This window comes from Chlorocebus sabaeus, chromosome 6, assembly GCF_047675955.1.
Source record: "Chlorocebus sabaeus isolate Y175 chromosome 6, mChlSab1.0.hap1, whole genome shotgun sequence".
Taxonomy (NCBI): domain Eukaryota; kingdom Metazoa; phylum Chordata; class Mammalia; order Primates; family Cercopithecidae; genus Chlorocebus; species Chlorocebus sabaeus.
In genome coordinates this window covers 4,849,350-4,867,429 of record NC_132909.1, presented here as the reverse complement: position 1 = coordinate 4,867,429, position 18,080 = coordinate 4,849,350, and the positions used below count along the sequence as shown (strand labels likewise).

General features: G+C 44.4%; 1 protein-coding gene across 4 annotated transcripts; it reads left to right on the top strand.

Annotated features, from left to right (window-relative positions):
• The first annotated feature begins 527 nt into the window (after positions 1-527).
• On the top strand, positions 528-17,779 carry LOC140711809 (uncharacterized). 4 transcript variants are annotated; one of them, XM_073016004.1, is made up of 5 exons: positions 577-629; positions 7,704-7,822; positions 8,711-8,783; positions 11,285-11,411; positions 14,792-17,779. In XM_073016004.1, exons 3-5 carry the CDS (start codon positions 8,769-8,771, stop codon positions 17,383-17,385), a joined length of 2,736 nt encoding a protein of 911 aa, XP_072872105.1. In that variant the 5' UTR covers positions 577-629; positions 7,704-7,822; positions 8,711-8,768; the 3' UTR covers positions 17,386-17,779. The 4 variants fall into 4 exon arrangements, with proteins under 4 accessions (XP_072872102.1, XP_072872105.1, XP_072872103.1 ...); XM_073016002.1 differs by having other exon boundaries at positions 8,696-8,783; XM_073016001.1 differs by lacking the exon at positions 7,704-7,822 and having other exon boundaries at positions 528-629; positions 8,696-8,783.
• The last annotated feature ends 301 nt before the right edge of the window (positions 17,780-18,080 follow it).

Sequence of the window (18,080 nt, the reverse complement as noted above, 5' to 3'; positions counted from 1 at the left end):
TACTTTGTCGCACAGGCCTGCCTGGACCCCCAGGCCCAGCAATCCTCCCGCTGCTGCTTTTGAGTAGCTGGGACTTCAGGCTCCCGCCCCCGCGCCCGCATCTTTGCTGTGTTTATCCAGTAGGTCCTCCCTCGCTGACCTGAGCAGTCCGTCCTGCATCCCAGGCGATGGTCCTAGGGAAGTCTCTGAAGCTGAGCACAGGGTGGACTCTCCCTCCCGAGTGAATGGAGAATAGAAAGGGAGAGAATTTGTTCTGTTTTGTGGGCGGACAGCATGAAATCCTACGTTCCGCCCAGGCCGGGCCTTGCGTTTTACATTCCAGTTTGCATCCCCGTTCCAGACAATTCCAGGGCTTTTGAATCATGCCTCAGCCTTCCTGGCTGGTCTCGCCTCCAAAACCTGAAAACAGGTGCTGGGAACAAGGCTGAGACACTCACAGGTCCCGCGCCAGCCCCGCCCTCTGCGGGTTCTAAAGGGCAAGGTCTCTCCGCCTCGCGCCCCGCCCCTACCTCACCCAGGCCCCACCCACCTCCTCGCGGGTCCCGCCCAGGCCTGGCTTCTGTCCTGCGCGCGCAGATTCGCGCAGACCAGGAAGCGGATCTCGTGGAGTGACGGTTCCAACGCGGCGCGTGAGTTTCGCCCTGTCTTGTATTAACTCTGCGCTTCCCAGATCCCCAGGGCTTCTGTACCTGGGACTTGGGATCCCCACAAACCTGGAAATTCGCAGCCGTCTTCCTTCAGCCAGAGCAAATTGAGACATCCCCGTGAGAGTCCGGGGGTCGCTTCCTTTTGGGTTTAAGGTCGCCCTGAGGCTGGTCCCGTCCCGGGTCTTTCTGCTATAGGGCACTGTATACACTTTCTAACGCGTAGTTTTCCTGCTCTAAACCTTTTTCTGACTCCTCCCGCCGCGCGCTTTTTAAAGTCCTCACCCGAGAGGTGGATTATCGCCCTCGTAGGCCCCTGGAGCGCAGCGCCGCTGCCCCAGTCCCGGGAAGGCCGCGTCCTCTGCCTGGTCCTAGGAGCCTGCAGACCCCACCCTTGTCTTAAGGCGCCCTCGCCCCTTCACCTCCCTCCTTGTGCCGGGCCCTGCAGTTCCCCAGGTGTCCCCTGCACAGTCGCCGCTTCCCCGAGCCCTCGTTGCAGAGGTGCCCCCGGCCTGTCCTGTGACACGGGGTGTTCTTGCCTACCGAGCTCCAGCCCCTGGAAAATGTGCTCCACCGGGATGCAGGCGTCTTACTGCAAACCCTCCTGTGATTGTGTGGGCCAAAGGGATCAGGAGACAGAGCAGTAGAAAACCTGAGAGAGAGAAAAGAAGAATGAGAAAGACCCATAACAGATAGCAAAGTAGAGGATGGGTGAGGGATTTGCCAAGAGACAGCAAAAGTGGAAAGAAAACGATAAGAAAGCAGGAGGAGAAAAGCAACTGGAGAAATGTAGAGAAAAGCTAGATGTACAGAGAGATGAAGGACAGCAAGATAGGGAGAGGGGCAGCAAAGAGGGAGGCTCATCAGGGTGAGGGAGAGGAGGAGGGATTTGGAGCCGGAGCAGACAGAGCAGAGTGGTGCTGGTGGCAAAGAGAACAGAAGGAGAACCACAGCAGGGAGGACACCTGGGGGTCTAGGCTGCCAGGGAGTGGGGGGACAAGGGAGTGTAACAGGGAAGAGAGAATTTAATGGGGAGAGCAGAGGAGGCGTAGAGATGGTGTTGCACTGGCTCAGTGGATTTACATCTAAAAAGCTGAGCATTTCAACAAAGACAGAGTGGGGTTTTTTTGCTTTCAGAAGCAGAATAAAAGCAGTTAATCATATAATGATAGGTCACGTAATCTATAGCATAGCGTAACTTGTGTCCTTCCATCGCTGGTGGCCTTGTAGCTGCATTGAAAGGAAAACAAAAACAGCTAAATACACACGTTTGTCCTTTTTTTTCTTTTTCTTCACTCTTGTTCTGGAAAGGGTGGGAGGGTGGGAGGAGCTGTCTGGAGCCCATTCCTTTGGCTTCGACTTTGCAAACAGCTTTGCAAACAGCGTTATCTTATAACTGTCCTTGTAGTGAGCTTGCTAGGCAGAGGAAAACTGGTTGTCTTTTCTTTTTAACCCTTGCCTTGCCCATTACTTTTCTTGGAGTGAAAGAATGCATATTTATTTTTTTAATTTCTGCCTCAGTTTCCTCCCTTAGATGCTTTTCATAAACCAGATTTTAATAAAAAGCATCACTGTTACTGGATTCTTCATGAAAGAGCAGGTTTTCTTTAGGCACAGGCTGATATTCACATAAAGCTATTAGCTGAGTGATAGTCTGCCTGGTTGCAATTGCTTCTGTAGTTGATTGAATGTTCTTAACAAGGAGAGGTAAGAGGCAAGGGAGTATTAAACAAATTCTTAGTATGGCTGGAACTACTCTATTAAGGTTTTGAATCTACTGAAGGAGGAAAACCAGCCTCTAAAGAGGGACTCAGGAGCCTACTTTTTCTAAGTCTGGATTGGAACATGGGCTAATTTTTTCATTCTGGCAGTTATTTCTGTAATAGCTTTCCTATTGTCATGGATTTCTAGGCAGCAATTGGTTAGATTAAATTTTCTACATACTCTTCCTTCCTGGGCTAGGAGGTAGTCTAAAGTTAATCTATGTTGGTAGATGGCATTTCTCATTTTTGTGGCTTGCTGGGCCAGTAAGTCGAATGCATTTACTGTTTCATTAGTGATGATTTCACGTACTGCTTGCAACTTCAGGATGCGGTTAAGCGTGTAAATTGGGGTGCAGTAGCTTTATGACTTACCTTGTGCCCAGGTAGCCGGCCTAAAGTACTGAATTAGTCTTTCGGGGGCCAATCTGTGTCTTTCTAATCTTCTATTTTTATGTCTTACGTCTATATCCCTTTTGTTTTTTTCTTTAATGTTATTGTAGACAGGATACCTTCAAGGTTCTCCCTGTTGCAGTGGGAGTGAGAAGAAACATGGTCTAATTGTTTCAAGTACACAAGCCCTTGTCCACTTCCTGGCAACTGTCGGTAGTCGCGAGGCCCACAGATTTAACAGAGACGGGAGGGTGCTTGCCAGGTATTTGGAGCTTCAAGCTGATACTAGATGTGGTTTAGAGAAACGGGAGAATGGATTTGGATGAGGTGATCTGGAGTCATCTTTGCCTTGCCACGAATTTTTCTTTAGTGGTTTATTATAATATTGCTGTCTTAAACAAGTTAATTCTTCTAGTGAGTCTGTAAAAGCTTTTCCTTAATGAGCAACACAGTATCTCCTGATAATGGAAGTTTTTAAGAGCTAGACGCTTGAACTTGTGGGCATCGGTTTGGGGAAAGAGTCAGTTAGGGTTAAATTATCTTGTGACATTAACGCTTTTGCTTCTTAAGGCCATTGGTCTCGTATGATGAGGAAACGCTTAAGCTGCTAGCAATGTTTTCAGCTACCCGAGCAAACAGGTTTTTAGCTAAAGGAGGAGGCTCTGGTAACTTCTGGTCTATGTGCTTATGGAATGATTTAAAGACTCGGAATTGTTGCTGGTCCGGGTTCCTTTTTAATAAGGTATAGGTAGGTTGCTGGGTAGGTGTGTGGAGACATGTATGGGGTAACCCGCAGTCCGCATGGGTAGGTCTGGCTTTAGAATGGTGAAATTTACAGGACGACAGGTTTTTGTTTCACAATCTGGTTTTGCCAGCATTTCGGTAAGCATAATTGGCCTTTGTTGTGTGCTGGGGTGCCACGATATGCAATACTCACCATCTTTTTCTGGGTCCCGGGGGGACAAGGTGGTATGCATAGGTATTTGTAGTCGTTTCTATAGTATCTCTGTACAGGTAGGTTGCCACAGACGGGTGAGTCTAGGTCTGGGGCTGGACCAGCATCAAAATACGAGAAATAGGCCCTTGATAAAAGGGAGGGACCTTGGTTTGGTTTAAGAGGGGACTTTCTTTTGACCTTGCACGAATTTTAAACTCTTCACCAGGTGAAAACTTGGGGTTATAACATACACAAGGTTGGTTATTTCCAGGGTCACAAATGGAGTAGATAGTCTGATTGTAAGTACAAGTTCTTCAGCGAGTCCTTATACACTCCTAACAAGTATGGAACAATAGAGTCTTAGTTATGCTGTTCTCTGACCAGGTAGTATGTGTACAGCGGGGACACGTTTCTATAGGGGCTTCTTCTAACATGGTTAAGGGGGGTAACAACAGCAAAACAATGGACAGCATATTCATATCCAGCAAGGACAGAAGAGGGCCTTGCCTGGGGGAGGAGATTGGTCAGAACGACAGAACAGTAGGAAGACGGTTAGTATTACAAGGAAAACTACTAGTCTTAAGATTACTAACTACATTTACTTGCTTGACGTGTCCTCAAGCTTCAGCTGTGCATAGTCTAGTCAGCTTCCAGTATGTGACTAGAGCAGGGCTTGCTGTTTCTTCAAGCTTCAGCCACGTGTAGGCTGGTCAGCCTCAGAAAGTGACCAGAGCAGCGCTGTCGTCCTCAGCAGCAGCTTGGTCTCGTCACAGGACCAGCCGAGTTGGATGATCTGGGTCTTGCTGGCCGGTCCACTTGTCCTGAGCTGCCGGTTTTGGCTGACTGTGGTGGATCTAAGGCACGATTTGTCCACTCCCACTGCTGTTTAACTTATAAGAATTGTGCATGCTGGGTATGCAGTGATAACATTAGACTCGGGAGTAGAGGCTCAGCCTCTGCCTACTAGAACATCAATCAATTAATTTTTTGGGACAGGGCCTGGCTGTATTGCCAAGGATGGAGTGCAGTGGCGTGATCTCCTCTAACTGCAGCCTCGACCTACTGGGCTCCAGCGATCCTCCTACCTTGGTCTCCCGAGTAGCTAGGACCACAGCCGTGAGCCACCAATCCCAGCTAGTTGTTTGTTTGTGGTTTTTTGTTTTGTTTTGTTTTGTTTGTTTTTTTGTAGAAATGGGGTTTCACTATGTTTCCCAGGCCAGTCTCGAAATCCTGGGCTCAAAGGATCTTTCTGCATAGGCCCCTCAAAGTACAAGGATTACAGGGATGAGCCACCGCACCTGGCCTACATAGTACTTTTTGAAAGGGACATCAAAGCATGGTGGCTCACACCAGTAATCCCAGCACTTTGGGAAACCGAGGTGAGTGGGTCACCTAAGGTCAGGAGTTCAAGACCAGTCTGGCCAATATGGTGAAAACCAGTCTCTACTAAAAATACGAAAGTTAGCCAGGCGTGGTGGTGTGCACCTGTAGTCACAGCTACTCGGGAGGCCGAGGCATAAGAATCGCATGAACCTGGGAGGCAGAGGTTGCAGTGAGCCAAAATTGTGCCACTGCACTGCAGCCTGGGTGGCAGAGTGAGTCTCCATCTCACAAAAACAAACAAAAAATAAAATAAAAAACAAAAAGAGACATCAAAAGTACATGTGTTCTCATGTGTAATACGTTTACTTTATTTTCTTTCTGTTTCCTCTTCATTTCTTTCTCTTTTTTTTCCAATTTGAGTTTGAGATAAATCTTAGTTTTGTTTTTGTTTTTGTTTTTTGTGTTTTTTTTTGGCAGAATCTCACTCAGTCACCCAGGCTGGAGTGCAGTGGCATGATCTCAGCTCACTGCAACTTCCGCCTCCTGGGTTCAAGCGATTCTTTTGCCTCAACCTCCCAAGTAGGCGGGACTACAGGCGTGCACCAACATGCCCAGCTAATTTTTGTACTTTTAGTAGAGATGGAGTTTCACCATGTTGGCCAGGCTGGCCTTGAACTCCTGACCTCAGGTGATCCACTCGCCTCGGCCTCCCAAAATGCTGGGATTACAGGCATGAGCAACCACGCCCAGCCGAGATAAATCTTAGTTTTCAGAATTTATTTGTTAATACATAAGCACTTCTGAAAGATGCCTTTGTCACATCCAATAATCAGCTGACATCATTTTTTTTTGTACGTGTATATTTTCCAGTTATTTTCCCCTTGACCCCAGAATTTGTTAGAGTTTTTTTAAAAACAATTTCAAAATAGTTTATTTTTGAAATCAGTTGCGTCCAGTTCAGATCGAGGTCTGCATGCTTTCCAGTTTTTATTATTTGTTGAAAAGCTTTGGAACCTAATACAGAAGTTTGATTGTTTCCGTGTGTACCTGGTAATGATATCAGTGACCTTTTATCTTAACATCAAAATGTAGTTCAACCAGTTAGTCTGTTTTTCAGTTTTCTTTCCTTCTGTCATTTGTTAAAATCTTGAGCTGTGAGCTATTAAGTGTATGTTTCCGTCAAGGCCCTCTGGTCCATTCTGGACTGATGTTGAAAGATGGGCTGGACTGGCATGAAACTCTGTTCCGAAAGCTCCCGTGTATTCCTTTTTTTTTTTTTTTTTTTCCCTGAGATGGAGTTTCGCTCTTGTCGCCCAGACTGGAGTGCAATGGCGCGATCTCAGCTCACTGCAACCTCTGCCTCCCGGGTTCAAGCTATTATCCTGCCTCAGCCTCCCAGTTCGATGGGATTACAGGTGCCTGCCTCCACGGCTGGCTAATTTTTTGTATTTTTAGTAGAGATGGGTTTTACCATGTTGGCGAGGCTGGTTTCAAACTCCAGACCTCAGGTGATCCACCCACCTCGACCTCCCAAAGTGCTGGGATTGCAGGCGTGATCCATTGTGCCTGGCCACTCATGTATTCTTGTTTGAAAAAATTTGCTTATGTCTTACCTCTACAGCTGACCTTCTTTTCACCGTTTTCAAGGTCAATAGCTGTGTGTTCACACTTCTGCATTTTATAACTGTAAGTGTGATTTTCTTGTAAGGAAGAATTAAATGTCAGGAATTAATGGCGTCAGAACCTTGCAAAAGAAGTTTCTTTAACCCAGGCATGTGAAAGATGCTTCTCTAATTTTCAAGGACAGGGGTGATAAAGACCAACCCTCCCATTAGCCCTTCCAGGCCCCCATGTAAGAATTCAGGCACACCTTCTCACTCATCTCAGACCTTCTCAGGGTAACTTGGTGAATATGTCCCTGCTCTGAGCCCAGTGAGCCTCCCTGCAGCTTGGAGATGACGGGCTAGACCAGAAAAGCTCAACCCGAGCGACGCTGACCCCTGAAATGGTTGGCAAAATAGAGTGTGTGTCTGGGTGTGGCTTTTCTTCTGGGAGAGGGGAGTGTCCAGTTGTAATTAGAATTTTAAATGGGATGCAGTACCCCCCCCCCCCCCCAAAAAAAAAAAGCAGAAGAATGGAAGAAACTGGTGTAGACTCAGACACAGAGACCATCTTCGGGGCCTTTCTCTGAGTTAGGATATCACAGCGAAATCTAAAGCCGTCACGTCAGTCCCTGGCAGGGAACCCTCCACCGGCTTCCCGTGTTCCCCAAGACAAAAGCCCAACTCCTCACTGTGGCTCCACAGCCCTGTGTCCAGGGCCCCTGCCAGTGTCCAGCCTCCTCCTGGGAGCTTGCCCTCCTCTCCCGACTCCCTCTGCCCCGGTCACATTTGCTTTTCTCTTTTCCCAAACATCAAAACCCTTCCTGTCTCTGGTCACTGTCCCTGCTCTTACCCTATGTCCCTAAATGATCACGGTGCTGTCCCTTTCCTCCTCCTTCAGGTCTAGGCTCAGAGCTGTCTCCCATGCCCTCCCTCCCCCATCTGAAGTTCCCTCTGCCCGTCAGTCTCTATCACGTTACTCAGGTTTTATTATTTCTGCATCAATCATATCAGAAACACTTTTTTTTTTCTTTTTTCTGGACAGAATCTCGCTCCATCACCCAGGCTGTGAGTGCGGTCTCATGATCTTGGCTCACTGTGACCTCTGTCTCTGGGGTTCAAGTGATTCTTATGTCTCACCCTCCCAAGTAGCTGAGATTGCAGGTGTGTGCCACCATACCCAGCTAATTATTGTATTTTTATTTTTATTTTATTTTATTTTTGAGTCTCAATCTGTCACCCAGGCTGGAGTGCAGTGGCATGATCTCGGCTCACTGCAACCACCACCTCCCGGGTTCAAGCGATTCTCCTGCCTCTGCCTCCTGAGTAGCTGGGATTACAGACACCCACCAAGCCCAGTTACTTTTTATATTTTTAATAGAGACAGGGTTTCACCATGTTGGCCAGGCTGGTCTGGAACTCCTGACGTCAAGTAGTTAACCCACCTCGGCTTTCCAGAGTGCTAGTATTAGAAGCACGAGCCACCGCGCCTGGCCCAATTTTTTTATTTTTAGTAAAGACAGAGCTTCACCATGTTGACCAGGCTGATCTCAAACTCCTGAGCTCAAGCGATCCTCCCACCTCAGCCTTTTAAGTAGCTGGGACCACAGACACACAGACGTGCACCATCACGCCTGGCTCAGTTTTTGTATTTTTGGTAGAGATGGGGTTTCACCATGTTGCCCAGGCTGGTCTCAAACTCCTGAGCTCGAGGGATCTACCCACCTTAGCTTCCTACAGTGCTGAGATGACAGGCGTGAGTCACCTCACCCAGCCTCTGCATGGGGTTTGGTCAGGGCTGGGTCTGTTCCCTGAAGGGGAGCTCATTCCAGCCCAGCTCCCCACTGCTGCAGCGTGTGTGGGGGCTTCTCAGGAGGGGAGCGGGAGTTTTCCTGTGGGAGTTTATTGTCCCTGGTGCAGTGGGCAGCAGAGGGGACCGTATTTCCTCAGGGTGAGGTGTCCTTTGTATGTGTCATTGTGTTACAGGGAGGGGGTGTGTTGATTCTGAGCAATCAACAACATATTTCTAACATTCAGGATTGATTTCTAAAGACTCTTAGTCTGTGAGGAAGAAACCCGGAAGAGGAAGAGGAAAGCAGAGGAGTCAGGGATGGCTCCTCCTCAGGTGAGATGATATTCTCGGTGGATTGTTCTGTCTCCTTCCTTTCAGAAACGCTGGGCCTTGGAGTTGGGAATCTTCTCTGAGTCTGAAGCGTCCTGCCTGACAGGTTTGCTCACACTCACCCGTGCCTTCCCTCAGTCCCTCTCATCTCGCTTAGATTCCATCTCCTGTGACCCAGTGACATGAACTTGGGAAGAGGCGGCACTGGGCATGGTCCTGGGAAGGGCTCACACCAGACATGGATGGAGACGGGGTGAGGGTCCCGTGGTGTGAGTGCTGTTGGGCAGCAGGGATTGTTCAGGGGCCACATCTGGATGCTCTGTCAGGTCTCTGTGGACCAGGATCAGAGCAACTGCCACTGGAAGTCACGTATGCATGTGCACAAAGTACGTGGTAAATTCTAGAAAAGGAGACCAGTATGAGGAAATCTTTTCTCCCTGATTTTATACTACATTTTTATGTAATTGAGTGAGTTACTGTGTTTCTGGCTCCAAAAATCTTACTAATTAGAATGGAAAGTTTATACACAGACATGAATGATAGAAGATGTTTTATTTCCTCATTATTTTAAGAATATGAAATTGGCCAGGCGCGATGGCTCATGCAGGTAATCCCAGTACTTAGGGAAGCCGAGATGGGTGGATCATGAGGTCAAGAGTTCAAGACCAGCCTGGCCAAGACGGTGAAACCCTATCTCTCCTAAAACTACAAAAATTAGCCAGGCACAGTAGCATGTGCCTGTAATCCCAACTACTTGGGAGGCTAAGGGAGAAGAAGCACTTAAACCTAGGAGATGCAGGTTGCAGTAAGCTGAGATCATGCCATTGTGCTCCAGCCTGGGTAACAGAGCGAGACGCTGTCTCAAAAAAAAAAAAAAAAAAATTAGCCAGGCGTGGTGGCGTGCCATCTGTAACACCAGCTACGCAGGAGGCTGAGGCAGGAGAATCACTTGAACCTGGGAGGCGGAAGTTGCAGTAAGCTGAGATTGTACCACTGCACTCCACCCTGGGTGACAGAGCAGGACTCCATCTCAAAAAAAATAAATTTATATTTATGTTTTTACTTTAGGTTTGGGGCACATGTGAAGGTTTGTTACACAGGTAAACTAGTGCCATCGGGGTCTGTTGTACAGATTATTTCATCACTCTGGTATTATGCCCTGTACCCAATAGTTATGTTTTATTTATTTATTTTTTCGAGACTAAGTTTTGCTCTTGTTGCCCAGGCTAGAGTATATTGGCATGATCTCAGCTCACTGCAATAATACTGCCAAAGTATCATTTTCCAGCAAGATGAGATTCCTCTTCAGGTCAACAAAACTTGCTACTTTTGATATTTTTTAAAACTTTACATATGTAAACACCCACACACACAATATACACACACACATATACATATACATACATATGCACACACACAAATGTATATATTTTGAACAACTTTTACAGTTTGAAAATCTGGGGAAAATGACAACCCTTTATATTAACATCTAGTTTTTTGTGAGTCTGTGTAGGCTTCATTATTTTGTTTTTTATATATATATATATATATTTATATATATATATTTATATATATATATAAAATGAATTTTCATACTCTGAGTAATCTAGTTTTCATGTATTTTATTTTATTTTGAGACTGGGTCTCACTGTGTTGCCCAGGGTGGAGCACAGTGGCACGATCTTAGCTCACTGCAACTTCCACCCTCAGGCTTAAGCCATCCTCCTGCTTCAGGCTCCCAAGTAGCTGGAACCACAGGTGCCTGCCACCATGCCCGGCTAATTTTTTTTTTTTTTTGAGATGGAGTCTCTGTTGCCCAGGCTGGAGTGCAGTGGCACGATTTCGGATCGCTGCCACCTCTGCCTCCCAGGATCAAGCAATTCTGCTGCGTCAGCCTCCTGGGTAGCTGGGATAACAGGCATGTGCCACTGTGCCCAGCCGGATTTTAGTTTCTGATGTTTCACTGTGGACGTTGTCATCTCTGAAGACATCACTCATACTCTGTCTCATCTAGATACTGAATATCACTTGGTGTGTCAATAAAAGTTTCTGGGCCGGGCACAGTGGATCACGCCTGTAATTCCAGCACTTTGAGAGGCTGCGGCAGGTGGATCACAAGGTCTGGAGTTTCAGGCCAATATGGTGAAACCCTGTTTCTACTAAAAATACAAAAATTAACTGGTCATGGTGGCACACACCTGTAATTTCTGCTACTCAGGAGGCTAAGGCAAGAGAATCGCTTGATCCTGGGAGGTGGAGGTTGCAGTGTACCGAGAACACGCCACTGCACTCCAGCCTGGGCACTCAGTGAGACTCCACCTCAAAAAAAAAAGTATAATAAAACACAACTGGGAAGACAAAACATGGTGGAAAATCCCTCACTCAGATTTGTCAGAACATTCACTGCAATTAAATCCACGCTTTCCCCTCTCTCCTCTTCTCATTTTCTGTAAAGATAAGAACTCCTCCCATAACCATTTGGTTAAAATGTGTTTTCATTCCAGGGTCTATTGACATTCAGGGATGTGGCCATAGAATTCTCTCAGGAGGAGTGGAAATGCCTGGACCCTGCTCAGAGGACTCTATACAGAGACGTGATGTTGGAGAATTATAGGAACCTGGTCTCCCTGGGTGAGGATAACTTCCTTCCAGAAGTGGGGATGTGCCCTTTTGTATCTTTGTATTTTCTCTTTTTTTTTTTTTTTTTTTTTCAGATACCGTGTCTCTCTCTGTCCCCCAGAGTGGAGTGCAATGGTGGGATCAGGGCTCGCTGCAATCTTGAACTCCTGGGTTCAAATGATTGTCCCACCTCAGCCTCCCCCAGTAGCTGGTACAGGTGCATGCCACCATGCCGGGCTACATTTTTAGTTTTATTTTTTTTTTTTAGAGACAGATTCTTCCCATGTTGTTGAAGTTGGTCTTGATCTCCTGGTCTCAAGACATCCTCCTTGGTCTCCCAAGTAGCTGGGCTTACAGGCCCCAATCCCCATACCTAACTATTGGCTTTTATTTTTTTAATTTTTGCATGTGTGTGTCTTTACAGCTAATACGAGTTTTCTGTGGACAACACGTAATTGGTTCCTGTTGATTCAGCCAGTCTTTACCTTCTGAGTGCAGAGTTAAATATTTACATTAGAAGTATTACTGATGGAAAAGACCTTACCGTTGCGTTTTTGTTACATATTATCTGTATTTCTTGTAGGTTTTTTTCCTTCTTCATTTCTCATTTCCTACTTTTTGTGTTTAATTGCTTTTTTGTGTAGACATGCTTTGACTCCTTTCTTAATTACTTTTTTTGTTGTTGTTTTTTATGACGGAGTCTCACTGTGTTGCCCAGGCTACAGTGCAGTGGTGCGATCTTGGCTCACCGAAGCCAGCAACGCCTCTCGGGCTCAAACGATTCTTGTGCCCCAGGGGCTCAAGTCTGTAATCCCAGCACTTTGGGAGGCCGAGGCAGGCAAATCACCTGAGGTCAGGAGTTCAAAACCAGCCTGGCTAACATAGCGAAACTCTGTCTCTACTGAAAGTACAAAAATTAGTTGGGCATGGTGACGCACAGCTGTTATCCCAAGTAATCAAGAGGCTGAGGCAGGACAATCACTTGAACCCAGCAGGTGGAGGTTGTAGTGAGCCAAGATTGCCCCACTGCACTCCAGTCTGGGCGACAAAGTGAGACTCTGGGCTGAGGTGGGAGAATCTCTTGAGGCAGGAGAATCCTGCCGCTACACTCCAGGCTGAGTGATAGGCATGACTCAGTCTCAAAAACAAACAAAAAATGAAATAGCTTAAACTGGGAGGCTTCAGACACAGAAATTTATTTCTCATGAATTTGGAAAGTGGGAAATCCAAGAGCAAGATGCCAGCCAAATTGGTTCCTGGTGAGAGCCTTCTTCATGGTTTAGCCCAGCCATCTTCCTGCTGTGTTCTGACATGGTGGAAAGAGGAACAGGCAGTGAGCTCTTTAATATCTCTTTTTATAAAAGCACGAGTCCTATTCATGAGTAGTCAACACCCATGACCAAATTCTCTCAAAGGCCCCATCTGCAGGAACATCGTATTGGAGAATAAGAACTCTGAATGTGGCTTTTGTTCAATAAGAACATTCAGACCAGGGAGCCTGCATCATATTGTTTATGGTTTTATTGTGCAATTTGTTTTATACAATGTTTTCTCTGATCTCAGTTTATATATTTTCCCAGTACACATTCTATGTTTTATATTTTATGCATAGTGAACTAGATAACTAAGGGAAATGCATATATATAGAATTGCTCTATTGCCTGTCCCATAAATGTAGTTGTGACATCGTAATTGCAACCTCCGACACTGTTAGTCAATTTTTTTTTTTTTTTTTTTTTTTTTTGAGACAAAGTCGCTCAGGCTGGAGTGCAATGGCTCGATCTCGGCTCACTACAACCTCCGCCTCCCGGGTTCAAATGATTCTCCTGACTCAGCCTTTCGAGTAGCTGGGATTACAGGTGCCCACCACCACGGCCAGCTAATTTTTTTGTATTTTCAGTAGAGTTGGGGTTTTACCATGTTGGCCAGGCTACTCTTGAACTCTGGCCTCATGATCCGCCCGCCTCTAAAAGTGCTGGGATTACAGGTATCTGCCACCGCTACAGGCCGTTAGTCACTTCTTATTCCTTATAATGCTGTGTATTTTTTTGACCTCATAAATCAGAAGGTAGTGATCTTAACAGGTATTTCAGTTCATATATTGTGTGCTGGTGGTAAGTAGAAGTTGTGGCTTTTTTCTTAACAGGGAATTGTTTAGAATTCTGCAGGTTGTATAAATGTACCTGTTATTTGCTTGGTAGTTTTATGGGTTACAATATTTTACTAATTTTTATGATTGTACATTAGGCTTTTTGGTATGTGGTAAGCAACATAACTGACATGAGTCCACTAGTTAATGTCACAAAGTGCCACCAGGCACTGTGGCTTACGCCTGCAATCCCAGGACTTTTGGGAGGCTGAGGCAGGTGGAGCACTTCAGGTCAAAAGTTCGAGGCCAGCCTGGCCAACATGTTGAAACCTTATCTCTACTAAAAATTCAAAAATTAGCCAAGCATGGTAGTGTGTGCCTGTAATCCCAGGTACTCAGGAGGCTGAGGCAGGAGAATAGCTTGAACCCAAAAGGCGGAGGTTGCCGTGAGCCAAGATCAGGCCATTGCACTCCAGCCTGTTGCGACAGAGTGAGACTTCACCTCAAAAATATAAAAATACTAAAAATACTAAATTTTTTTTCTTAATGTCACAACTTGCTTTTTCTGCATGGATATAGGTAATTTTATGACAGTTATTCAGAAAAACATTGTATTAACTTTTTTTTTCTTTCTTTTTTTTTGAGATGGAGCCTCACTTTGTCGCCCAGGCTGAAGTACAGTGGTGTAATCTTGGCTCACTGCAACCTCTACCTCTTGGGTTCAAATGATTCTTGTGCCTCAGCCTCCTGAGCAGCTGAGACCACAGCTGTGGGCCACCACGCCTGGCTAAATTTTGTAATCTTTTCTTATCTTCTCAGTGCTATGATTGTTTGACAATACAGAATTTCCATTGATTTTGATTATTCTTACATGAGCTTGTTGTGGATTATTTATGAATATAGTATATTGTGTGGTCCTTTAGCATTTATTTGTATACAGTAAATATGCTGTAAATATGAAGAATATATACTTTTCATTGATGTGACAGTGATATGTTTGTTGCAAACTGTTAGACACTTTAGGGTCACAGTGGAAAAATACTCCTTACTTTAGGCTTACACATGTTTGTGCCCTGTCAGTGTTTTGTTATGATATTGGAAATACACTTCCGTAAAAATAATTTGAAGCACATATAATTACCCTTTATTTATTAAAGAATCTTACGCTTTTGTGTTCCTAAACTTTGAAGATCTTGTTGGGGAAGTTTAAAATAAGTATTTTTGTGTGTGTCATATTTACACATTTCAGTATGATTTACCATCTGTACTTAATAGGAAACCTATTGGTGTTTATATTTTGTAGATATCTCTTCCAAATGCATGATGAAGGATTTCTTGTCAACAGCGCAAGGCAATACAGAAGTGATCCACACAAGGACATTGGAAAGACATCACATTGGAGATTTTTGCTTCCAGGAAATTGGTAAAGATATTCATAACTTTGAGTTTCAGTGGCAAGAAGATGAAAGAACTGTCCATGAAGCACCCATGACAAAAATCAAAAAGTTTACAGGTAGTACAGACCGATATGATCAAAGGCATGCTGGAAACAAGCCTATTAAAGATCAGCTTGGATCAAGCTTTCATTCGCATCTGCGTGAACTGCACATATTTCAGACGGAAGAGAAAATTGATAATCAAGTTGAGAAGTCTATCAACGATGCTTCCTCAGTTTCAACAGCCCAACGAATTTCTCGTAGGCCCCAAACTCATATTTCTAATAACTATAGGAATAATTTCTGGAATTCTTCATTACTCACACAGAAACAGGAAGTACACATGAGGGAAAAATCTTTCCAATGTAATGAGAGTGGCAAAACCTTTAATTATAGCTCACTCTTAAAGAAACATCAGATAATCCATTTAGGAGAGAAACAATATAAATGTGATGTATGTGGCAAAGTCTTTAATCGGAAGCAATATCTTGCATACCATCGTAGATGTCACACTGGTGAGAAACCTTACAAGTGTAATGAGTGTGGCAAGACCTTCAGTCAGACGTCATCCCTTACATGCCATCGTAGACTTCATACTGGAGAGAAACCTTACAAATGTGAAGAATGTGACACAGCTTTCCGTTTCAAATCAAACCTTGAAAGACATAGGAGAATTCATACTGGAGAGAAACCGTACAAGTGTAATGAGTGTGAGAAGACCTTTAGTCGGACGTCATCCCTCACATGCCATCGTAGACTTCATACTGGAGAGAAACCTTACAAATGTAATGAGTGTGGCAAGACCTTCAGTCAGGAGTTAACCCTTACATGCCATCGTAGACTTCATAGTGGAGAGAAACCTTACAAATGTGAAGAATGTGACAAAACTTACAGTTTCAAATCAAACCTTGAAAGACATCGGAAAATTCATACTGGAGAGAAACCTTACAAGTGTAATGATTGTGGCAAGACCTTTAGTCATATGTCATCTGTTGTATACCATCGTAGACTTCATAGTGGAGAGAAACCTTACAAATGTGAAGATTGTGATGAAACTTTCACTTTCAAATCAAATCTCGAAAGACATAGGAGAATTCACACCAGAGAGAAACCATACAAGTGTAATGAGTGTGGCAAGACCTTTAGTCGGAAGTCATACCTTACACGCCATCATAGACTTCATACTGGAGAGAACCCTTACAAGTGTAATGAGTGTGGCAAGACCTTCAGTCAGCAGTTATCCCTTACACGCCATCATAGACTCCATACTGGAGAGAAACCTTACAAGTGTAATGAATGTGGAAAGACCTTCAGTAAGGAGTTAACCCTTACATGCCATCGTAGACGTCATACTGGAGAGAAACCTTACAAGTGTAATGAGTGTGGCAAGACCTTCAGTCAGGAGTTAACCCTTACATGCCATCGTAGACGTCATACTGGAGAGAAACCTTACAAGTGTAATGAGTGTGGCAAGACCTTCAGTCAGGAGTTAAGCCTTACATGCCATTGTAGACTTCATACTGGAGAGAAACCTTACAAGTGTAAAGAGTGTGGCAAAGCCTTTTGCGGGCCATCAGCACTTATTTACCATCAAGCAATCCATGGTCTAGGGAAACTTTACAAATGTAACAATTGTCACCAAGTCTTCAGTAAGGCTACAACCATTGCAAATCATTGGAGAATCCATAATGAAGAGAGATCTTACAAGTGTAATAAATGTGGCAAATTTTTCAGACATCATTCATACCTTGCAGTTCATGGGCGAACTCATACTAGAGAGAAACCTTACAAATGTGAAGAATGTGATGAAGCTTTCAGATTCAAATCAAACCTTGAAAGTCATAGGAGAATTCATATTGGAGAGAAATCGTACAAGTGTAATGAATGTGGCAAGGTTTTTAATAAAAAAGGAAACCTTACACGTCATCATAGACTTCATACTGGAGAGAAACCTTACAAGTGTAATGAGTGTGGCAAGAAGTTTAGTCGAAATTCAACTCTTGTAATTCATAAGGCAGTTCATACTGGAGAGAAACGTTACAAGTGTAATGAGTGTGGCAAGATGTTTGGTCGAAATTCAGTCCTTGTAATTCATAAGGCAATTCATACTGGAGAGAAACCTTACAAGTGTAATGAGTGTGGCAAGACCTTCTGTCAAAATGCAGCCCTTGTAATTCATAAGGCAATTCATACTGGAGAGAAACCATACAAGTGTAATGAATGTGACAAGGCTTTTAATCGAAAAGCAAACCTTGCACGTCATCATAGGCTTCATACTGGAGAGAAACCTTACAAGTGTAATAAATGTGGCAAGGTTTTTAATCAACAAGCACACCTTGCACGTCATCATAGAATTCATACTGGAGAGAAACCTTACAAGTGTAATGAGTGTGGCAAGGTTTTTAATCGAAAAGCAAAGCTTGCACGTCATCATAGAATTCATACTGGAAAGATACATTAGAAATGTGAAGCATATGACGAAGTTTACAGTCACAAATCAAGCCTCAAAAGACAGGAGAATTCATACTGGAGAGAAACCATACAAATGTAAGAGTTTGTGACAAGGCTTTCAGGCATGATTCACACCTGGCACAACATACTAGAATTCACACTGGAGAGAAACAAGTGTAATGAGTGTGACAAAGCCTTTAGTGGGCAGTCAACATTTATTCCTCATCAGGCAATCCATGGTATAGGGAAACTTTACTAATGTAATGATTGTCACGGAGTCTTCAGTAATGCTACAACCATTGCAAATCACTGGAGAATCCATAATGGAGATCTTACATATGTAATAATTGCGGGAAATTTTTCAGACATCATTCATACCTTGCAGTTCATTGGCAAACTCATGTTGGAGAGAAACCTTACAAATGTCGTGATTGTGCCAAGGTCTTCAGTCAAGCTTCATCCTATGCAAAACAGGAGAATTCATACAGGAGAGAAACCTCACAAGTGTGATGATTGTGGCAAAGCCTTTACTTCACATTCACACCTCATTAGACATCAGAGAATGCATACTGGACAGAAATCTTACAAATATCATGAGTGTGGCAAGGTCTTCAGTCTGATTTCACTCCTTGTAGAATATCAGAAAATTCATTTTTGAGGTAATTGTTCCAAGTGCAATGAGTATAGCAAACCATCAAGCATTAA